General features: G+C 39.3%; 1 protein-coding gene and 1 long non-coding RNA gene across 7 annotated transcripts in view; one reads left to right on the top strand and one right to left on the bottom strand.

Moving 5' to 3' along the window:
• The window catches only part of qkia (QKI, KH domain containing, RNA binding a), an 85,259-nt gene extending 70,325 nt beyond the window's left edge, over positions 1-14,934 (top strand). The window contains exons 5-8 of one of the 6 annotated variants that reach the window (XM_007561119.2): positions 2,638-2,725; positions 4,551-4,991; positions 8,188-8,262; positions 11,444-14,934. In XM_007561119.2, coding sequence (XP_007561181.1) covers positions 2,638-2,725; positions 4,551-4,991; positions 8,188-8,262; positions 11,444-11,460 — 621 coding nt within the window. In that variant the 3' untranslated portion in view covers positions 11,461-14,934. Of the gene's footprint in view, positions 1-2,637; positions 2,726-4,550; positions 4,992-8,187; positions 10,611-11,443 lie in introns of those variants that run through there. The other 5 variants (XM_007561121.2, XM_007561118.2, XM_016675943.1 and 2 more) reach the window with 5 other exon arrangements.
• LOC107837218 (uncharacterized) lies at positions 1,135-18,247 on the bottom strand. The gene is made up of 3 exons (XR_001663226.1): positions 17,212-18,247; positions 4,455-4,461; positions 1,135-1,146 (listed from the first exon to the last, which is right to left on the bottom strand). It is a non-coding gene; the product is annotated as an uncharacterized LOC107837218 (long non-coding RNA).
• Between the last annotated feature and the right edge of the window lie 359 nt (positions 18,248-18,606).

Raw genomic sequence — 18,606 nt, 5'->3', positions numbered from 1 at the left:
TTCTTTTTTTTTTTTTTTTCAGTTTTTTCTTCCAACAACCCTTTAAAGATGAAAACATTGTGATGTTTGCCGTTTCTTTCTGCGTTTCCATTGGGCAGCAGGTTCGTGTTCGCTGATACCCAGAGCAAAGCAGATTCCCTGCCATAATCCTTCTCATGCAGCTTTTTATACATCACCATGGCAAAGATAAATGTAGTCCCAAAAAAATCAACTTGTGAAAGCAATGAATATATTGTTCAGAATTTTTATGGTAACTTCTTATTCTCCATTGGCCTGGCCTACTTTCAAACAACTGCTGACTCTTTTCAGAGACAACACAGAATGGTGCGGTCAAGGTGCGCTGGACTTTTTCGTGAATAAATATTATAAAGATGCAATCTAACTAGGATCATTGTAAATCATTGTTATCTCATTTGATGTATAAATCTGTCTTACATATGTGTGGGGTATAATTTTAAACATCCATAAAAAGCCCTAACTTAATTTATCTAAAATTAAGGCCTTAAAATCATTTGAAATGTAGCTCAGCCTAATCAAAAGTCTTAAATTTTCACCTGGCTGCCCTATATAATCTCATATGTAGCTTTATTTTTTCTTGCCAGACATTTTTGTCTTGCACAGGTTTAATGCGCACACAAGCATCTTCAGTGCGTTCTGTGCTGCTAATATACCCCTTTTCTAGCTAGCTAACTTTTGTCATGGGTAAGTGAGGATGTCTCACCAACTGGGTGAACAGTGTTCGTTTTTGCCACTGGCTCACTTCTGTTGCCAGCCCTAATGAGCCCGTGGGATCCCCAAATCATCCCCAACATTTTATAGTTTTTTCAGTCTTAAAGTTCATTCAAGCTGTTGATTTTTAAGGTCTTTTTTAAGGCCTTAAAAAGTCTTGAAGTTGACTTTCTGAAACTTCTGGATCCCCTGTTAAAGTGCTCCTATAAAAAGAAAGCGGGCAGATGTCTGCAGAGGAAATGAAGGCAGAATTCTTTTATTAAGTGGAAGTTGTGTGATGGACTAAACAGTACACAGCTCTGCAGCCTTATATTTAGTCAGGGGAGACCAGCCTCTGTCTCTCTCTCTCTCACTGTGGCTGTGTTGACGAGGGGTCTCGAGGGAGGGCTTAACTCTGAAGCCCTCCTTTTCTTCCCCCTCCACATCCTTTCTTTCCTCATCATCCTCTGAATGCGACACGCTGTTGCTGAACTACCAATTTGTCGAAGAGGCCCTCCGCTCCAAGACTGAATAGAGGAACGGAGTCGGCTGCCTTTTATTTTGTCCTGTTGCGTTCACATGAAGATGCGGTGTGCGGATGGTGGAGCAACCAGTCCGTGTTTTTGAACTGAAGCGTTTAGCAAAAAGATACAAAAAAAGCCATGAAATCGATAGTTACTTAAGGTTGGAGTGAGGTTAGTGAAACTTGCCGCTAACGCTTTTGTTCTCCTCACTTTGGAAAATGATTCACATACCAGTCAAGCTTAAATATGATGCACTACCTGGGAAATTACAGGGGCTTTTGTGTTGTCATGGTTATTGAGTGTCTGGTAGCTCCAGGGGAAATGGAGTTTCAAGGTGCTGGGGGAGGGATTGAGGCGACGGAGGGAGAGATGGGTGTTAGGAGGAGGGTGAGGGGGTGGGAGGGTGCTATCTTAATTGCTTTCCGTGAATAATTTCAGTTCCCTAATTTGGCAATAATGACAGTGGCTGCTGCTTTTGTATTTATTTATCCAAACATTAATTGACAGGACTGACATTAGCTAGGGCGGTTATTGCGAGTTTGATTGCGCACAAGGGAGCAAAGAAAATTACAGTAATTATCATTCTGATATGGATTATGAATATGCATTCTCACACTTAATGTCTCTGTCAGCATTTTAGCAACAACAAGCCACTCTGGAATGACAACGGCACTTTAGCTTATCCCCATCCGTGTTTGACTAAGCCCTGTCCAGGCAGTGCTTGTAGAGGACATTAACATGTCGTGTTGAAGCGATTCAGCGGCTCCATGGGAGCACAGAACCGCCTGCCATGTAGGTTCCTTCACTGTGTTGGGATTAAGACTGAAACGATTAATCGTGATTAATCGATTACTGAAATAATCGCCAGCTAATTTAGTAATCGATTAATTGTTAACTGGGGTATACAGACTCAAAGAACAACAGACTTAAGAGCAATAATTAAGCCAAAACTGTGTGAAAACTACATACATTTTCCAAATCTCCTATCAAGCACATTTTTCTAATAAATTAATCCAAAAAATAATTAACAAATCAGCCCTAGGTAGTATTGGAAGTATTTTTTAGCTGCAGATGCATCCTGTGCTACAAATGATTAAGCGTTCACTAAAGGCATTAAAATGGTCTCCTTATTTTAAAAGAGAGTTTAATTATTTATTTGAATCTATGAATATATTTCTAAAAGACTTAAGTGGTTAAATGAAAAATATGCAGAATGTGCCAGTTTTTTTTTATTTTTATGTGATTAATTGATTAATCATCAGATTAATTTATAGAGTAACCCATTGCTAAAATAACCATTTGTTTCAGCTCTAGTTTGGATTAGGTCTGAAGTCTGTTCCTGAAATATATAAATAAATATATATATATATGTATGTATAAATATTTGTCTGGTTGTCTCTTTCAGGCCGAGGGTGAAGACAATTTGAAGAAGATGCAGCTGATGGAGCTGGCTATTCTCAACGGGACATACAGAGACAACAATGTCAAAACACGTAAGTCGACTGATCGGTCTGTTAGGCAGCATACATGGCTAATATCTTCATAACACACACCATATATAACCAGGCCAGAAGTTCATCTGACTTGTGAACTAACAGCAGATTAATTTGTAACAAGATTTAGTGTTTTCATGTTGCCACATTAACTTAGACCACAGCAGACGATTAACAAGCTTTCTGAACAGATTGTTTTCTGAATTACATCCAGGACCATTTCTGTTTTTATGTTTCTTTCCTCTCAGCAATTATCCATTCGTCCTGCCCTTTGTTATCCATAAATACATCTCCGTACATTGGATATCATCAAAAACATCATTTATTTCAGTAATTCTTTTTTTAAAGTGAAAATTATGCATTAAATCAATTCATTATGCCAAAATGTATGAATTCCTAGTGTTTATTTCTGTTGATTTTGATAATTAAAAATAAAAGCCCCAAATTAATATTCAGGGATATGCCACCTCTACATAAACTGGATTAAGGTAACCAACAAGATTATTAGAAAGTTGAGTGGAAGGACAAACTGTAGTACAAAAAACCACACGACTAGATCCACACCTCATGGGTGATTCTGTAGTGTTGCTAAATATTAAAAGTTAATCTATTTTTATGGTTTTGTATATTTTTTATGCATTTTTAAGTCCTTGAAACTTGAGCAAGTGTTTTGCAGTTATTCTTAAGGTGTGAATTAATGCAAAATGAGGCCAGACCAAGTATTGAGATCTTTTACAGTGCAGTAGATGGACATTGTTTAATAGAGCAACATTACTGTATTAAAAGCCTTGTTTTTATTCTAATTTTCTGAAATCTAATTATGGGTTTTCATTAGCTCTAAGATGCAATCATCTGAATTAGCACTCAAAACGTGTTCCTCTTGTAGTGGATTCACTTTTTGAATTGAATTACTGAAATAAACAAACATTTTAATGATATTTAGAATTTTTGACATGCCCCTGTACATCCTCCTCCTCACTTGTTTCCATCCGCTTGATTCTGCATGTCAGTCACCAGGTTTCATTAACACTGAGCTTTTCGCCAGCCAGTCCAGAACCTGTGCATGTTTTGATTCTTTGCGATCTCTGCTTTCATTTCAGATGGTTCTAGAGTTAATTATTCTGCACATTTGCCCTTCAATCTGTGAAATTTGCATTTTAATTGATCAATTTAAGCAGTTGTTTATTTATTTCTTGCGTTACATTAAGCTAAGCCACTAACTGCAGTCACTGAAGCACTTGATTTATTTAGAAAACTGCTAAAAAATGTTTTCACACCCAACAGAAGCTGACTGCTACCAATGCATTTAAATTGAATTGATCAGCAATATGTTGCAATATCAGCCTTTGTGTGATGAGCCCACAGTGTTTCTGCTGTGGCTGTTTTTATCGGTGTCGTCTGCAGTCATCTCTGTTGCCATGTGTGTCTGTACCTCGCTGTGCTGTTCCCATTAAGGTTGGAGCTGCTGTGGTGATGGGGAGCTTCCAGTTGGTCACAGCTGTATTTTGTGCCTTTCCTGTTTTGGTGTGGGGAGGGTTTAATTCATTTTTTATTTTTGGCTGTGTTCATTTGTTGTATTGATTAAAGTTTTTTGCAACAGACTGTCGCTTTTGTGGTTCACCACCATGATCATTGCATGGACTAATTTTCCTTTTTGCTCCTCTCCTCTTTTTGTCCTCTCCCCCCCTTCCTTCCCATTCACCTTTCTTTTCCTCCTCTGTGTTTCCACCCTTTTTCTGTCCATCTGTGATATTGACCGACCACGCTGCACTTTGTCTTCCTTCTTTCTTTCTGCTCCTGTCCTTTGCTCTCTTGCTTATGGCAGCCCCCCTTGCGTTCTCTCTTGCAGCAGCGGCGGCGGCCGCTCAGGGCCCCCGCCTCATAGCGGCCCCCGCGGGTCAGGTGTTGCCTCCGTCGGCACTCCGGCCCCCGACGCCGGCCGGGGCCCCCATCATGAACCTCATCCGGCCCACTCAGATGGCCGCTATGCTGCCCAATGGCACCCCCACCTTGGTGCCTCCCACACCAGACGGCGGACTAATCTACACCACCCCATATGAGTACCCCTACGCCTTGGCACCCACCTCGTTGCTGGAGTACCCCATCGAGCACAGTGGGGTTCTAGGTAAGAGAGCCTGGGGCAGCTTGGGTGCAGCGGGTACAGCGGCCAACTTTAGCCAGCCTGGACAGGAGGGCAGCTTGTTTTACCCCGGAATCGGGGTGCTGGACGCAGCTACCATGAGCCACAGTCAGGACTTGTTGAAAGGTAAATATGTTGTGTCCACCTGAAGATGAAAAACAGATAAACTCATAGGGTGGATGTGCTGGTGGAGCTCTTGGTGATGGCTCATACGGACACTGCAGTATACTGAAAGGGGGACAGACGTTACAGTGTGAACGCTGGGCTGTTGAAGTCTCTTTTTACTCCTAAAGTGAGCTTATTTCACTGTTTTTAGTTTCACTCTGGCCAAACAAATCCGCTCTCAGGTTTACATCGCCTCTTCTCTGCAAGGTTTATAGCAGAAGATGCCTCAGTATGAAGTGAGCCACACTGACAGAAACACACTTTCATACATGCAGCCTGCTCTCTAACCTTTTCATGCACTGGCCTGGAGGCATATTCAGTCTGGCGGCAGATCCCCTCGGATTTCTGCAGCTTTTGAAATCATTTCTGCGCGCTGTTCTCCGCGGGCAGGCCTTGATGCCTAGAGACGGTCCCTCTCTCGCTCCCACTGGGGATGTTCATTAAATTCCTCCAGTATGCCCTTTTTTCTCCCCCTCCCTTCCTCACATCGTCTTAGCTTCACCCCTGTTAAACTTGAGCTTTCTCCGCTTTTTTACCTGACATCCTCCTTAGTTTCTGTCAGGAGGGACAGTTAAATATTTAGCTCCACATATTATTCTTATTCTCAATGGTGCTTAAAGCTCAACACATCTGCTACCAAAGAGACGTGTTGAATATTCTGACATGTGCAGCATATGTTGTGCTAAGGACTGTTGGAATGTTGCTCCCAGGTTGAGACAAAAGAGCCTCTGTCAGTTTGTGCGGATCTCTGTTTGACACAAACTCCTCTAATGTCTCTAAGATCACATGCCGGCAGCTTTTTTTTTTTTTTGTGTGTTATTTTTTTTTTTTTTTTTTTTTTTTTTAGTTGACCCGAGCATCATGGGTGCCGCTGCGAAACGTGTAGAACAGGCAGGGACAGCTGACTGGCTTTTCTCTCTTTAACTTGCAGGGTTACACCAGCTTAGTGCATTTTATTTACTCACACTATCGATCGGTGCCTTCAGCAACACACACGTCTCGCATTCACACACTCTCACGGATGTGGCTCTGCTTTATGCAGTTCTGTTTCCAGGCACTGGCAGGTCGCCGGCTTCCTCAGAGTTGTGCTTGGTGAATATAAAAAGTTTACACACCCCTGGTAAAATGAGACACAGATCAATCATTTCAGTGAAAAACAGGCCATGAACTGTTTGGAATTATACTATAATTTATTCCATATTATAGTAAGTTATAGTATGGAAATAATTGTATTATAGTGCTATGATCTGTGTTTTTGCTTTGAAGTGTGGTCATGGCAACATTTGTTTTCTCATCTTTGCAAAACTGCTCCAAATCTGTGAGATTGAGAGAAGATTTCCTTTGCACAACCTTCTTCAGGTTTGTGTTTGGACTGGGCCGTTCCAGACTTCAGTCCTCCTCTGTTGAAGCTTTTCGTTTGCTCATTTGGATCCGTGCTGTAAGGCCGGGATGTCCAAAGTGTCGAAGAAATATTTTAGCCCACAGTCAACCCAAAAAATCAGGAAACATTATGCCTTTCTAATATTTATTAGAACACTTTGTGTGCTTTGGATCTTGTACACTACTTACTTTGTGCGTTTCAATAAAGTTTTGCACATTTAGTTTACTATTGACCAGACACAATAAAAAAGGCACAATAAGTTTATTTGTGGAAATAATTTTTTGTGCTTTCATCTTGGACAGCACAGGTTTAAGTGGAAATTCCTCTTCCTGTTACTGAATTTGTCCCAACATTAACTTGAATTTGGGCTTTTTCATAATTCCTTCCACCTTGACTTAATTTTCAGCACGAGATGAAGAAGAATAGGCCCAAAGCATAATGCAGCCATGATCATGCCTCACTGTGGACATGATGTTCTTTTGATGATGTGAGCTGTAGGTTTGGCTGGTGGATATTCTGACATGACTGTCCACCAGCTATCTTTGTGGATGAAGTGTGACTGAGAACATTTCGTAAAGGTTCTGAGAGTTATGAATGACCTCAGCTGGATATCTCTTGTTACCTTGAGGTCGTTCCAGCTCTGATCCAAGAGGCTTGAAACTTTGGAAGTATCAGAAACAATCTCACTGATTGCAAACAGAGCACTAAATGTATATTTAATTCTCTTTTGGTGCCGTTTAACACTGATGATCCAAATGAGTCCCCAACAATACCAACATGTGCATTGTTTTGTTCACATGTCTCGAGGCGCGAGTTTCTGTGAAACTACTTAGGGAGCTGAGTAAAGGCAACACTGTCGGTGTTAGAAAGATGTAAAGCCACATTCAAGGTGGAAAATGTTGTGAAATTATTTGTTTTGGTGTCATTACTTAAACAGAAGCATAACCTGTTTCCAGAGGTGTGTAGACTTTTTAGATTCTCTGTAAACACACAACCACAACTCGTCGCAACAGTTTCAGAATAACAATCTTGTTGAATTTAGATCTCAAATCATATGGCGGCGCTTTCTCTGGGAGACCTTCTGTTTTCGTTTTAATCCCTGCACACATCACTTTTTTTAATAACTCTTGCACGTCCTGCGACACGCAAACAGTTTGTTTGTGTCATGCATATGAAGCCGTGTCAACCTCTGCAGCAGGGGGAAAATCAGTGTTGACAGATATAGGTGGAAAATGACTGGCTGTGCCGTCAGTGAGCAGATTGACCAGGAGAGAAATGGTGAAAAGCTGGAAGGAGAAAATGAAGGAGAGGTGGAGAGGCAGGTGGTGTCTGCCACGATTCAATTACCATCAGAGCTGGATTGGATTTCCCCACCTTTCAAAATAAAGAGACAAATTTCTCTCGGTTCCCTTCTGGGTCCCACGGGGAGATTCACATTATTCCTGTAGACAGCCCAGCACCCCCTACTCCTTACCACGCCATATATCTCTGAGCACTGTGGAAGTTTAGTTCTTAAGTTATATAGTTTTTAAAGCAAATCTCCAAAAAGATGTATTATTTTTTTTGCTACCAAGTTTTTCTACTTGTAAAAAGAAAAAAAAAAGATATATGTGTTGTGTATATGTACCATAATCTGTATTATGTTAATTGTATTGTGTAATCCAAGCATTATAAGTCCTAATGGTTGAAATGTGAATGTTGTTACTGTAAAAGATGACTGTTTTTTCCTTCCTCAAAGTGAACGGTTTCTAACCTTGTGGACCTGTTACAATCTAGGTGCAATGGCTACTAAAGTGAGACGGCATGACACGCGGGTCCATCCTTACCAAAGGATTGTGACCGCTGACAGAGGTCAGTTTAGTCTCCTAGCTACATTTTGCTATTGACTGATGCATTTATATGAATATTATGCCTATTATGCCTCACTGCCTTAGTCAGAAACTTGTACATTGTCTGTATTGTACTATTTTTTTGTTTTCCTCCCCCACCTTACCTGCCCTATGCAGAGAATCTCAATAAATTAGAATATTGTTGAAAAGATAATTTATTTTAGTAAGAAAATTAAAGCCTTTTATTATAGTGGTCCATTACACACAAAGTGACGCATTTCCAGTGTTTATTTCTGGTAGCGCTGGGCAACATGGCATAAAAATAAAACCTCAGATGTTTTAATACCAGATCCGATTTACGATTTTAATGGCTCTTATCTCAATCGTCCCTTCAGTGACCTCGTATGACAGAGTATTTGGGCCGTTTACTGTTTACTTATGAGAATTAGTCATAATATTAGCAATTTTATTAGGAAAAAAAATTTCAAAAAAATTTTAATGAGGACAAAAAGCTTAATTATCTGACATGACCAGCTGAATTTGTTTTTCTTCAAAACAGACGGTTGTTTGCATGATAATTTCAAAGTCCTGCTACAGATAATAGTTTGATGCCGACATGTTAAATGATTAATATTTCTATTAAGTGTTATATGTAAAACATATACCAAAGTACAACTTCACAAGATGCTCAACATTCATCATTTTATTTTTTTATTTTTCACATGGGAGTTCTCTATAAACTATTTCATTCTCACAATATTACAACTTTATTCCTGTAAAAATCGTAGTCTGGCTCTGACCCTTAAATACACTTCAAATACATAGAAGTTGTAAAACACGATTGTCAAACAAGATGGCCGACCTGGGAGCTCTGACATCGCTCTGGAAACCCAAGGAATGCGTTGTTAAAAAAATAAATTTGATTAATCCACTAAATCGTTTTTTCACCCAGCCATGGTTTCTGATGATGTTGATGATTATCGCTTGCAGCTAATGAAAACCCCAACATTTGAATGTTAAGCATTTTAAAACAGAAATGTGAGCCTACTGACAGCATGTAATAGTATATTCAGTATGGGGCTCAATACTTGGTGTTTTGCATGATTTACTGCACCAGTGCAGCATAGCATGGTTCTGCTGAGGTGTTCAGGAAGCCCAGGTTGCTTTAATATTGGCCTTCAGTTTGTCTGCACTGTTGGGTCTGGTGTCTTCCTGTTGATGATGCTCCATGGGTCCATGGGTAATCTGGAGATTAGGCCAGATTAATTTGCTGGCAAACTACCTGCTGTGGTAAAATGAAGACTAAAGGTTTTGGTACTTTTGGAAGTGTTGCTTAAGCATGTTTTTTACCACACTTTTTCCTTCCATTCAATTTTTTTATTATTGGCAATGGCTATTGTGGCTTATCCTCAAATAAGTAAAGTGACTATCTGCTAGGCAAATATTAAGGCCACACGTAATCTGAGTATGTATTTTATTTCGGCCTTGTTTGGGATTTTCATTCTACCAAATGTTTTTTTCTTCCACTGAACTTTATGAAAATATGGTAGGTTGCTGTCTTTAGCTGCGTTTCCATTGCAAATGTGCACAACATTTGTCAATATTCTGCTAATGTAAAAGAAAATTTAAAAAACTATCTCACATTGTGTTGTTTCCATTAAACAAAAAACACAAAATCACACGTGAATAAGTTTGTCCATGCGATAAGTCGTTAAAAACTGCCGCACTGTGACCCTGTACCACTTCCTGTCGCCTTGTTCCCGTTTGCGCCAGAGGCAACATCCAGCTGTCGGTCATGTGACTCGTGTAAATAAAGTGTTTCCATTGCAGTTTTGTGAAATAAACTAATTTCCATATGGACAAAAAAAAAAAAAAACTATCTCACCCTAGAGCCAAACTTATCAAAAACGAGAGTTTTCAAAATTGCTGCGTTTCCATCAGTCAGATTTAATTTCAAAATGTTAACTTGCGCAATTATATGGTCAATGGAAATGCAGCTAATTTCTTTAGCAGAAAGCTCAAACTGAATGTTGGGCTTTCATTAGCTGTAAGCAGTTTCGTTAAAAGAACAGAAATAAACAGTATGTCACTTTGTGTGCTAGATGAATCACTGAAATAAATGATATCCTAATGTATTGAGATGCACCTGTACATCCACACACCTGCTAAATGGTTGAGTGTGGTATGCACATTTTGTTTACATGTAGTACTGAACAGTGACAGTGTGTGTTTAAGTCAAAGCTCAGGCAAAAACGATCTTAAGAGATTCGGTTCATGCAGCTGTGAAGCTAAAAGAGATGAATAGTTTGCAGGAAGTGTTTAAGGTGTAGAATGACATTCCTCTGATGAGAAATTAGAGCCAAAAAAAAAGAAAAGAAAAGGGAGCAAGCTTGCTCCTATCCATCATTTATCTCCTCTCCTCATAAGGAGCAAAGACAAAGGGGAGCTTTTCTATCCTGTATCTGAGAGACGAGTAGCTGCGCTGCTGCCAGCCACCATTTCACCTACGGGATTTAAATTTCTTTATTATTTTTCTAGAAAAGATAGACGCGCGCAGACATTAGCTGAGGTAGCTTGCGTTCTCTGCAGTGTATTGCAAATATATTGAGAAAAAAAAGCTAAATACTTTTTCTTTTTTTTTTTTTGATATTTCAGTTGTACACGAGGTACTGTCATTTTATATTTGGAACATTTTATATCAAATGTATTTATGGTTTTGTGTATATTTATATTCTATAAAAATATACTGCGAAATAAAGAGAGAGAGAATCAGAAAGCATTGATTCTTCTATTTATTGCACCTCGTAACTTTAGTTACTTTGATCAGCTTACCACTAATCACACTGTTTGTGAAAGACACTAAAACACTAGATTTTTGTTCATTTCTTTGTCTTTTTTTTATTTTAATTTATTTAATTTTTTTTGGTTCGGCTTTTCTTTGCTTCTGTTTTGTGGTTTCGGGGGCAGTGTGCGCTTAAATTAAACCGACCGCCTAGCGACCTGAATCAGGGGGTGTGGCTTAGCAGCATCATGACTCTCAGGCTAGGTTCACCTCATAGCAGCGGGTTGGGAGGGGCCACATGTGAGATTGCATTCATTTTATTGTTAAAATGATGTCATTCCAGTCTCTTCTTGCTGACACTAATATCCTTTCTATCTTTTTTTGTTTCTGTTTGTTTTTGTTTTTGTTTCTAACCACCTAGCCGCCACCGGCAACTAACACATGACCTTCTGACCTCTGAACTCTTCACCCAATGACGAGCCGCCCCAAGCCTGCCTGCTGATCAGTTAACTGGTAATTGCCTTTTGCTAGCCTCTCGGACGCAAGTGGCAGAGAGAGAGGCGCCTGCCCGTACAGTTACCCTAACACGTTCTGACAAAAAGATAGAAACCAACGCAGACTCTTCACTGAAACACAACAAAAAAAACCCAACACAGCTGTGGATTATTCATTTTATTTTTTTTTCCTCTGTTCATTAGTTAGTTCCCATTCGTTCTCTTTCTTTTTCCTCATGAATCACGCACCGGGCGGATCCGTCTGTGGTATTACTCATGAATCTGCACTGAATTATAAAGCAATAAAGAACCCCCGAACCCACCCGCCTTTAATTACTCTGATTAGGTGACCTCACTCGCTCTCCATCTCCAGTCTGAGACGCAGATCGTTTTGGTTTTGGAGGGATCACCCACAAATTGCCCCAAACTTTCCTTTAGCAACACCCCACCTGCCCCGCCCGCCCCTCAGACCCCCGTCTGCCGCAGCGGAGAAAGAAACAGAAGGAACGGGAACGTTCACTTGCATTAACGTGTTTAATTTCTGTCATTTTTTTATCAAACCCCCCCCAACATGTATTTCAGTTGTTGAGCTTGTAATTATGAGCTGACACATTCTGGGTGTGCCCCTCTAAATGGCTTCCTGTCTGTTTATTTTTTTTTTAAAGCATGGCTAAAATGATTGCAAAAAGAGCTTTTTTTATGATTTATGTTTTTTTTCCTGTCTTGATTTAATGCTTTTCTTTTTTGTTTTTTTTTTTCGCTTTTATTGTGTTTAATTTTTCAGTTCAGATTGAACTAATTAGCTTCAGTCACTGAAACAAAGCAGGTGGTTATCTCTGGAAGTCAGAACAGAGTTTTAGCGTTTGAGGATGAAAACGAAAGGCGTGATGGGAGGGGTTAGCTTGGGTTGATGGGTCTGTGTGTGTGTGTGTGTGTGTGTGTGAGTGTGTGTTTTTAATTAATACTACAACAAAAGTGGGGTGAGGCTTCGGGGACGTGGGCCCCATCCACACTACATCCACTATCCAGTGCCTGATGTATTTAGAAGAATATCTCGATGAGTTAGCTGAGCTGTGATCACAAAGATTAAAACAAAAAAAAGTATTGTGTGCGTATTTAGCCAAAGGGTTTTCAGTGACTAATATATCTGCAGTTATGCATCTGTTTGGCAGAGGGCTCTCTTTGTGATTTTTAGTTTGGGTGCCTGCCTTCAGCTGGAACAGGAGTTTTACCCCTTCCCGCTCAGTTTTATTTGTTCTTATTTTCCTGAGGTCAAAACAGGCAATTAACACTAAAATTACATGCTACTCGATTATAGTGAAGTGCCAGGGGAAAAGACACTCATGACAAGCAAGAGGTTTATTGTTTTTGTTGTTTTTTTGGCCAATTTCTGCAGATTTATTCCTACTACAGTGGATTTGTTTTCTCCTTTTTTTCCATTTAGTTTTCATTTTTGTCCTCTGTGTTATGTGTGTGTAAGTTGGGGCATGAGGTCGACATAATCCTGACCTTTCTGCATATTATTCTTTTAATTATTTTACTAATGAAACCTAACATATGCCAAACCATCCATAAGTGCATCCACAATGTGTCACACCTCCCTCTGATGGTAGTCCAGCTTCTGAGCCCACGATCCTTTGTTTAAATCTCAAGAAAAAATAGGATGTGAAAGCCATGCCTGCCTGTTCAAATTGCTTTATACATACGTCTTATATATATATCTATAAATATATATAAATATATAAAAATGTAGATATCTGTCAATGCATATAAAAACACAGATGAGAACAAAAAATAGATAATTTTACAGGGTGCTGGAGATGAGAAAAAATCAATCTATTTTTGGCAATTTTAGCTTTTGATACTTTACTTGCAGTTATAAAATAATAATGAAAAAAAAAATAATAAAAAAATGTTTCTGACGGAGGAAAACTGAAGGCGAGTGGGTGAGAAAAAGTTGCCTGGAATCTAATTGGAAAAAGGAAAGACTAGAGCAGTCAGAACCATGGGAGATCAGAGCGGGACAGGATCAAATCAAAGTGCCTTATCAACAGTGGTTTCTGTTTTTTAGTATTCCAGTTGTGTTTTAAAATAAAACGAATTAAAGGAAAAAACAAAAAAAGAAAAAAAAAGGATATCCAGTACCCACTAAGATGGCGCAGAGAGGAACGGCAAGTGTTACACGCTCGGAAAAAGACGAGCTGGGCCTCCGCCGCCGCACCGCGGCGCCGCCCAAGTTACTCTATGCAAAAAGAATAGCAGTCGTTTTGACCAGCTACAATATGTGCCATGGTTTTCGTCTTCCTGAAAATGATTTTAAGTTTTCCTTTTCCTTCACTTGATGGCCCTTTACTCTGCTGTACGAGCAGATCTTGTCTTTTAATTTAGGTTTTATTGATGATATGAATTATTGTCTCTTTTTTTTTTTGGTTTTACTTTGTATCTTGAACAAATTGAACTGCCATTAGCAACCAATTAGTCTGCCAGGAGACGCTCTGATGATGAGCTGAGAAAAATACGCAGCGTTCAGGGAACCGAACGGGAAAGTGTTTGTTTGAACAGCGTCATCCGGTCCACATATCTCCATGTCAATTTGACAACAAACTATCAGTACAGTAATGAGATTTCTAATGGACAAAGGAAGCGCTGGGTAATGAAACAAGCACCTGCTTCACACTCAGATAGTTTCCAGTTGTTGAAACGACTGACAGCTTATTGCTGAAAGGTGAAAAAAACAAAAATGAAATTGAGAAATTCTGGGATCCAACAGAGCCGTCGGCAGTCTGTTTTCTCTCCATCGCTGTTACACCAAAAGGTCAATGAGTTTTTATGATTTCCTTTTTTGTTTTCTTCTTCAGTGTTATGATTTTAAATTGAAATGCAATATTAAAGTAGAGAAAGAGATGGCAAATCAGCATCTGACAGTATTAAGAAAATCCCCTCTGCAATGTTCCACCATGCTGTGTCATTGTGAAAGGCTGGATAAGTCCATCAGGTGAAAGTTGACTCTATACCTACCGTATTCTCTCTGGCCTGCCTACTACATGTATGATAATGTAATTAACAGCCATTGTTACAGGTTTATAATGTATTTTTCTAATCTCATTTTATATGTATATTAATCATGTTTCTGAGTGGTTTTTTTTCTTAATTTTTATGAAACCCACAGCTCCCCCTGCCCTCCCACCACCTCTTCTCCATCTCAACCTGTCTCCTGTGGGGAGTTTTGCCTTCTTCTCTGTTAGATTTTTGTTTTTCTTGCCGACTCCCAGCTTGTTTAACTCATTAGCGACTTTATTAGTTTCCTTGTCATAAGTATTTTTACATGCTTGCATTTAGTTTTCATGATGTATGCTGTTATTTTTCTTATTAACCTCTTGGCATTTATTTTAATAAAACATTCTTAGTAAGAATTTTACTAACTTGCTGATTTTGTCTTGTGTTTTTAACCTGTTTCATGAATGTTATTACCCTGGTCTGGTTCACGGACTAACACGATTAAAACCAGCGTATGGCCACGACTTTTACTCACCGACACACGCGCACACACACACACACACGCACACGCACACACACACACACCCCCACACACACACACACACACATTCAACATTCACACACACACACACACACACACACACACACACACACAACCTAACTCAGGGGTGTCCAAAGTGAGGCTCGAGGGCCATTTGTGGCTCTTGGCTGATTTTGTTCAAGAACAATACAGATTTGGTTTGTCCACACTGCAAAAATACTTGGTAAGATTTTGTGTTTTTGCAGTGCAGCTCAGGTGGTTGATGCAAAAGGAGACATTTTATTTGTAATCAGGGTAAAATCAACCATTACCAACATAATTTTCTCAAAATGTTAAATGCGGCACAAAGTATTAGTTTTTCCTAACTAAACTTTTTTAGAACTAAACAAATGTAACTTGGTCAAGTGAAGCCAATATAAGTTGAAAACTGGATTCTTTTCTTTTAATACAGCAAACATGAACAATTTTAAGTTTATAAGTTTTTGACTGAGATTTTGTCAAATGTGACAAAAAGTTTGGACACCCCTGACCTCGGAGGAGAGCGCACGGTTCGGTGGGGGGGTTGTCACTGCTGCTGTCACGCTGTCTGCTCGGTTCCAGCACTGCTGCTGCGTCCAGTCGTCTCCTTCCTGGACGAATCTTAGTCCTCCTGTCCTTCTGTGTCACTGAACCCTGCAGGAAATGAAGGAGAGCGTAAGCTACATGCTTTTATATCAGGGTCTGCAGTTGTGAGTCGGGGGTGGCTCTTAAAAAGCTGCATAATGTGGATCTCAAAAGTGTCAAATTGTTTGATTTTGGTGACTTTTCTCAGTCATCGCAGTGTTTTCCACTTTTAATGTGACTGATATCCTGTACAGTTTAGCTGAAAATAGGCCAATCTGGCTCTGAGGAAGCCAGCAGCAGCACAGGAAGTACCAGAACCACAACTGATTGTTTTATTCGTGAAAACCATTTTTCTCTCCAACAAAAAATCGCAGCATGACTAAAATTAAATATGAAAGCTGATTTTATGATCTGATTCATCAAAATATAATCTTTGGGCCACATTTCTAATATTTCCTCCAAAAAACTCAACCAAGCATCACAAACTGAATATTCACACAGTGAAGCATGGTGGTGGTGGCATCATGATCAGGGGTTACTTTTTTTTTTTCTTTTCTTTTGATAGATTTCCAAGCAAGTCATTTTTGACCCAAAACCTTCAGGTGTTTGCTACAAAGTTGAAGATAAAGAGGAATTTTATATTTCAGGCTGGCATCGAGTCCAAACCAAAAAAATAAAAACACTGAATCTAAATTTTGTGCCACCTACCGAGGAGGACTGGATGCTCCTTTTAAATTGAATAGTTTAAGCTATTTCTTTTCAGCTAAGTTGTTCAGGATATTTATCCTGTTAAATGCAGTAAAACTTTTCCTGGCTCTTGTTATTTTCCACCATAAAAGCGGTGCCTTTTCTAACTGGGACGTGTCCACTTTTAAGAGCCGCTCTAATCCCAGCAGATAAAGCTTTTCTCCTGCCATTAGTTACTGCAGCACTCATCACAATCTGTTAAAAAAAAATACTTCACATTAGTCATCTCAGAGGGATTAAAGTTACTGTGAACGTGCAGGGCAGAAAGCCTCATCAGCACACATTTATGGAAAAAAAAGGGAGTTATTTACAGCTGACACTCTGAGCAGATTTATGGAAGACGGTCTAAAGCCGGCCATTTTTGTTGTTCCCGCGGGAACGACGGCGTTGCGGTTATCTCCAGCTGTTGTCTGTTCGACGAGCACTTCTCCCCGTTCAGCTTACTGATGGAACAACTACCGCTGGGCCGTTTGGGAGCATCAATGCTGCTTAGACACACACCAGTGCACCATGCCAATATGAAGTACTCTGGGATCAAAACAAGCTCAGTGTTTCAGACTTTCAGTGGAAAATGTTTGGCTTTCAGCTGGCCGCCACTTATTGTTTTTCTGGTAGTTTTATTTTATTTTTTTCCATTTGAAGCGCCGCCAGTACTGCTTGTTCATTTCCCCTCCCTGGGTTCACTCAGCTTTTCTCCTCTTTCCACTAATTCGGGGTATTGATACTGACTCAACCAAACGATTAACGATATTAATCCTGATTCCTTAACACAACAAATGGCACCTCCGGAGTTATTTTGTTTTACACTCTTTTCTACTCCTCCCCCCCTCCTTCACTGCAAAAATAACCTTGCCATTAAACGCGGTGATTCCTTTTATGTCTCAGCAAGAACGAAACAACAGAAACATCAGAGCTAACGTCTCTCCTCTCTGAAATTAACATTCAGATTGTTGCTTTGATCTGAAGACGGATCAGCTGCTTTAAAACTTGCAAGCAGAGGCAGAGATGTGATTACAGGCAGCAGAATTATGTTTTCTTTTTTTATGAATGTAGGGTTGTCAGACTTACTCGTCTGATTGGTTTTCACTGTTTTTCCTCTTCCGTATGACATCAAGCGACTTCAGCTCAAATCCGTCCATTTTGTTCAGATCAGAGAATTTCTGATTTTTGTGACGCACATACAGATGCATCTCAGTAAATTAGAATATTATAGAAAGAATTGATTATTTCAGTAATTAAATTAAAGGGAAATTCGTATTTAACATAGATTAGACACAAAGGGACAAATGTCAACCATTTAATTGTGTTGATATTGATGGTTACAGCAGAAGAAAAGTAAACTCCTGTGCTGACTTGAAGAAACCCAGTGGACTCCAACACGGCTGGATTCTGAGCCTCTGCGCTCTTCATTCAGACTCTCAGACTTTACGTTTTGAATTAGCCCAAAATCTAATTCAACATATTCAGTCAAAGTCCTTGTGAATATCCTCCAAACTCTTGAATGGGCATTTTCCTGACACTGTTTTTCCTTCCACTAAATTTTCTATTGATATACTTGGATAGCCACCCTGTACTCAATCAGCATCTTTGGAAATGACCTGTTGTGACTCATTCTGCAGCTGCACTGCAAATACACAAAATTTTACCAAGTATTTTGGCCTAGTTTTTAAAGCAAATATCTTATTACACTTTAAATAAGACAAAGCTAAACTTTTCAGCCAGATGTAGGAGTGTGTTTTGAGTCAAAACACACTCAAAAAAGTAGTAATTTTTGAAAAATTACTACTTCCTCTGGTAGATTATTTAACTTATTAAAAGAATTTTTCTCATGAGTGAAATAATCTGTTTTTTTTTCTTTGAAGGAATTATCAACTTAAAACAAGCTCCGACTTCTTGCTGATGAGTTACTTGTAAATTAGGTTTGTCTTATACTGCAGCACTCATCACAATCTGTTCATTTGCACTAGAAACTAGACCAAAATACTTGGTACGATTTTATATTTTTGCAGCATGCTGTTGCCTGTGATCTAGCACAGGTTTTCCTTCCACTCAACTTTCTAATAAGTCCAAGCCAGCATTCTTCTTCATTCTCGTCGGCCAATGCTTTTCTACCTTAAAAATTACTTTTTATAGTGATTATGCTGTAATCCATAATCATCCAAATTAAAACAAATAACAGTTTGAAATAAATCGGTCTGTTTT

Source organism: Poecilia formosa, unplaced genomic scaffold, assembly GCF_000485575.1.
Source record: "Poecilia formosa unplaced genomic scaffold, Poecilia_formosa-5.1.2 Scaffold123, whole genome shotgun sequence".
Lineage (NCBI taxonomy): Eukaryota > Metazoa > Chordata > Actinopteri > Cyprinodontiformes > Poeciliidae > Poecilia > Poecilia formosa.
Note: the sequence above shows the minus strand (reverse complement) of the source record. Positions and strands in the feature narration are given on the sequence as shown.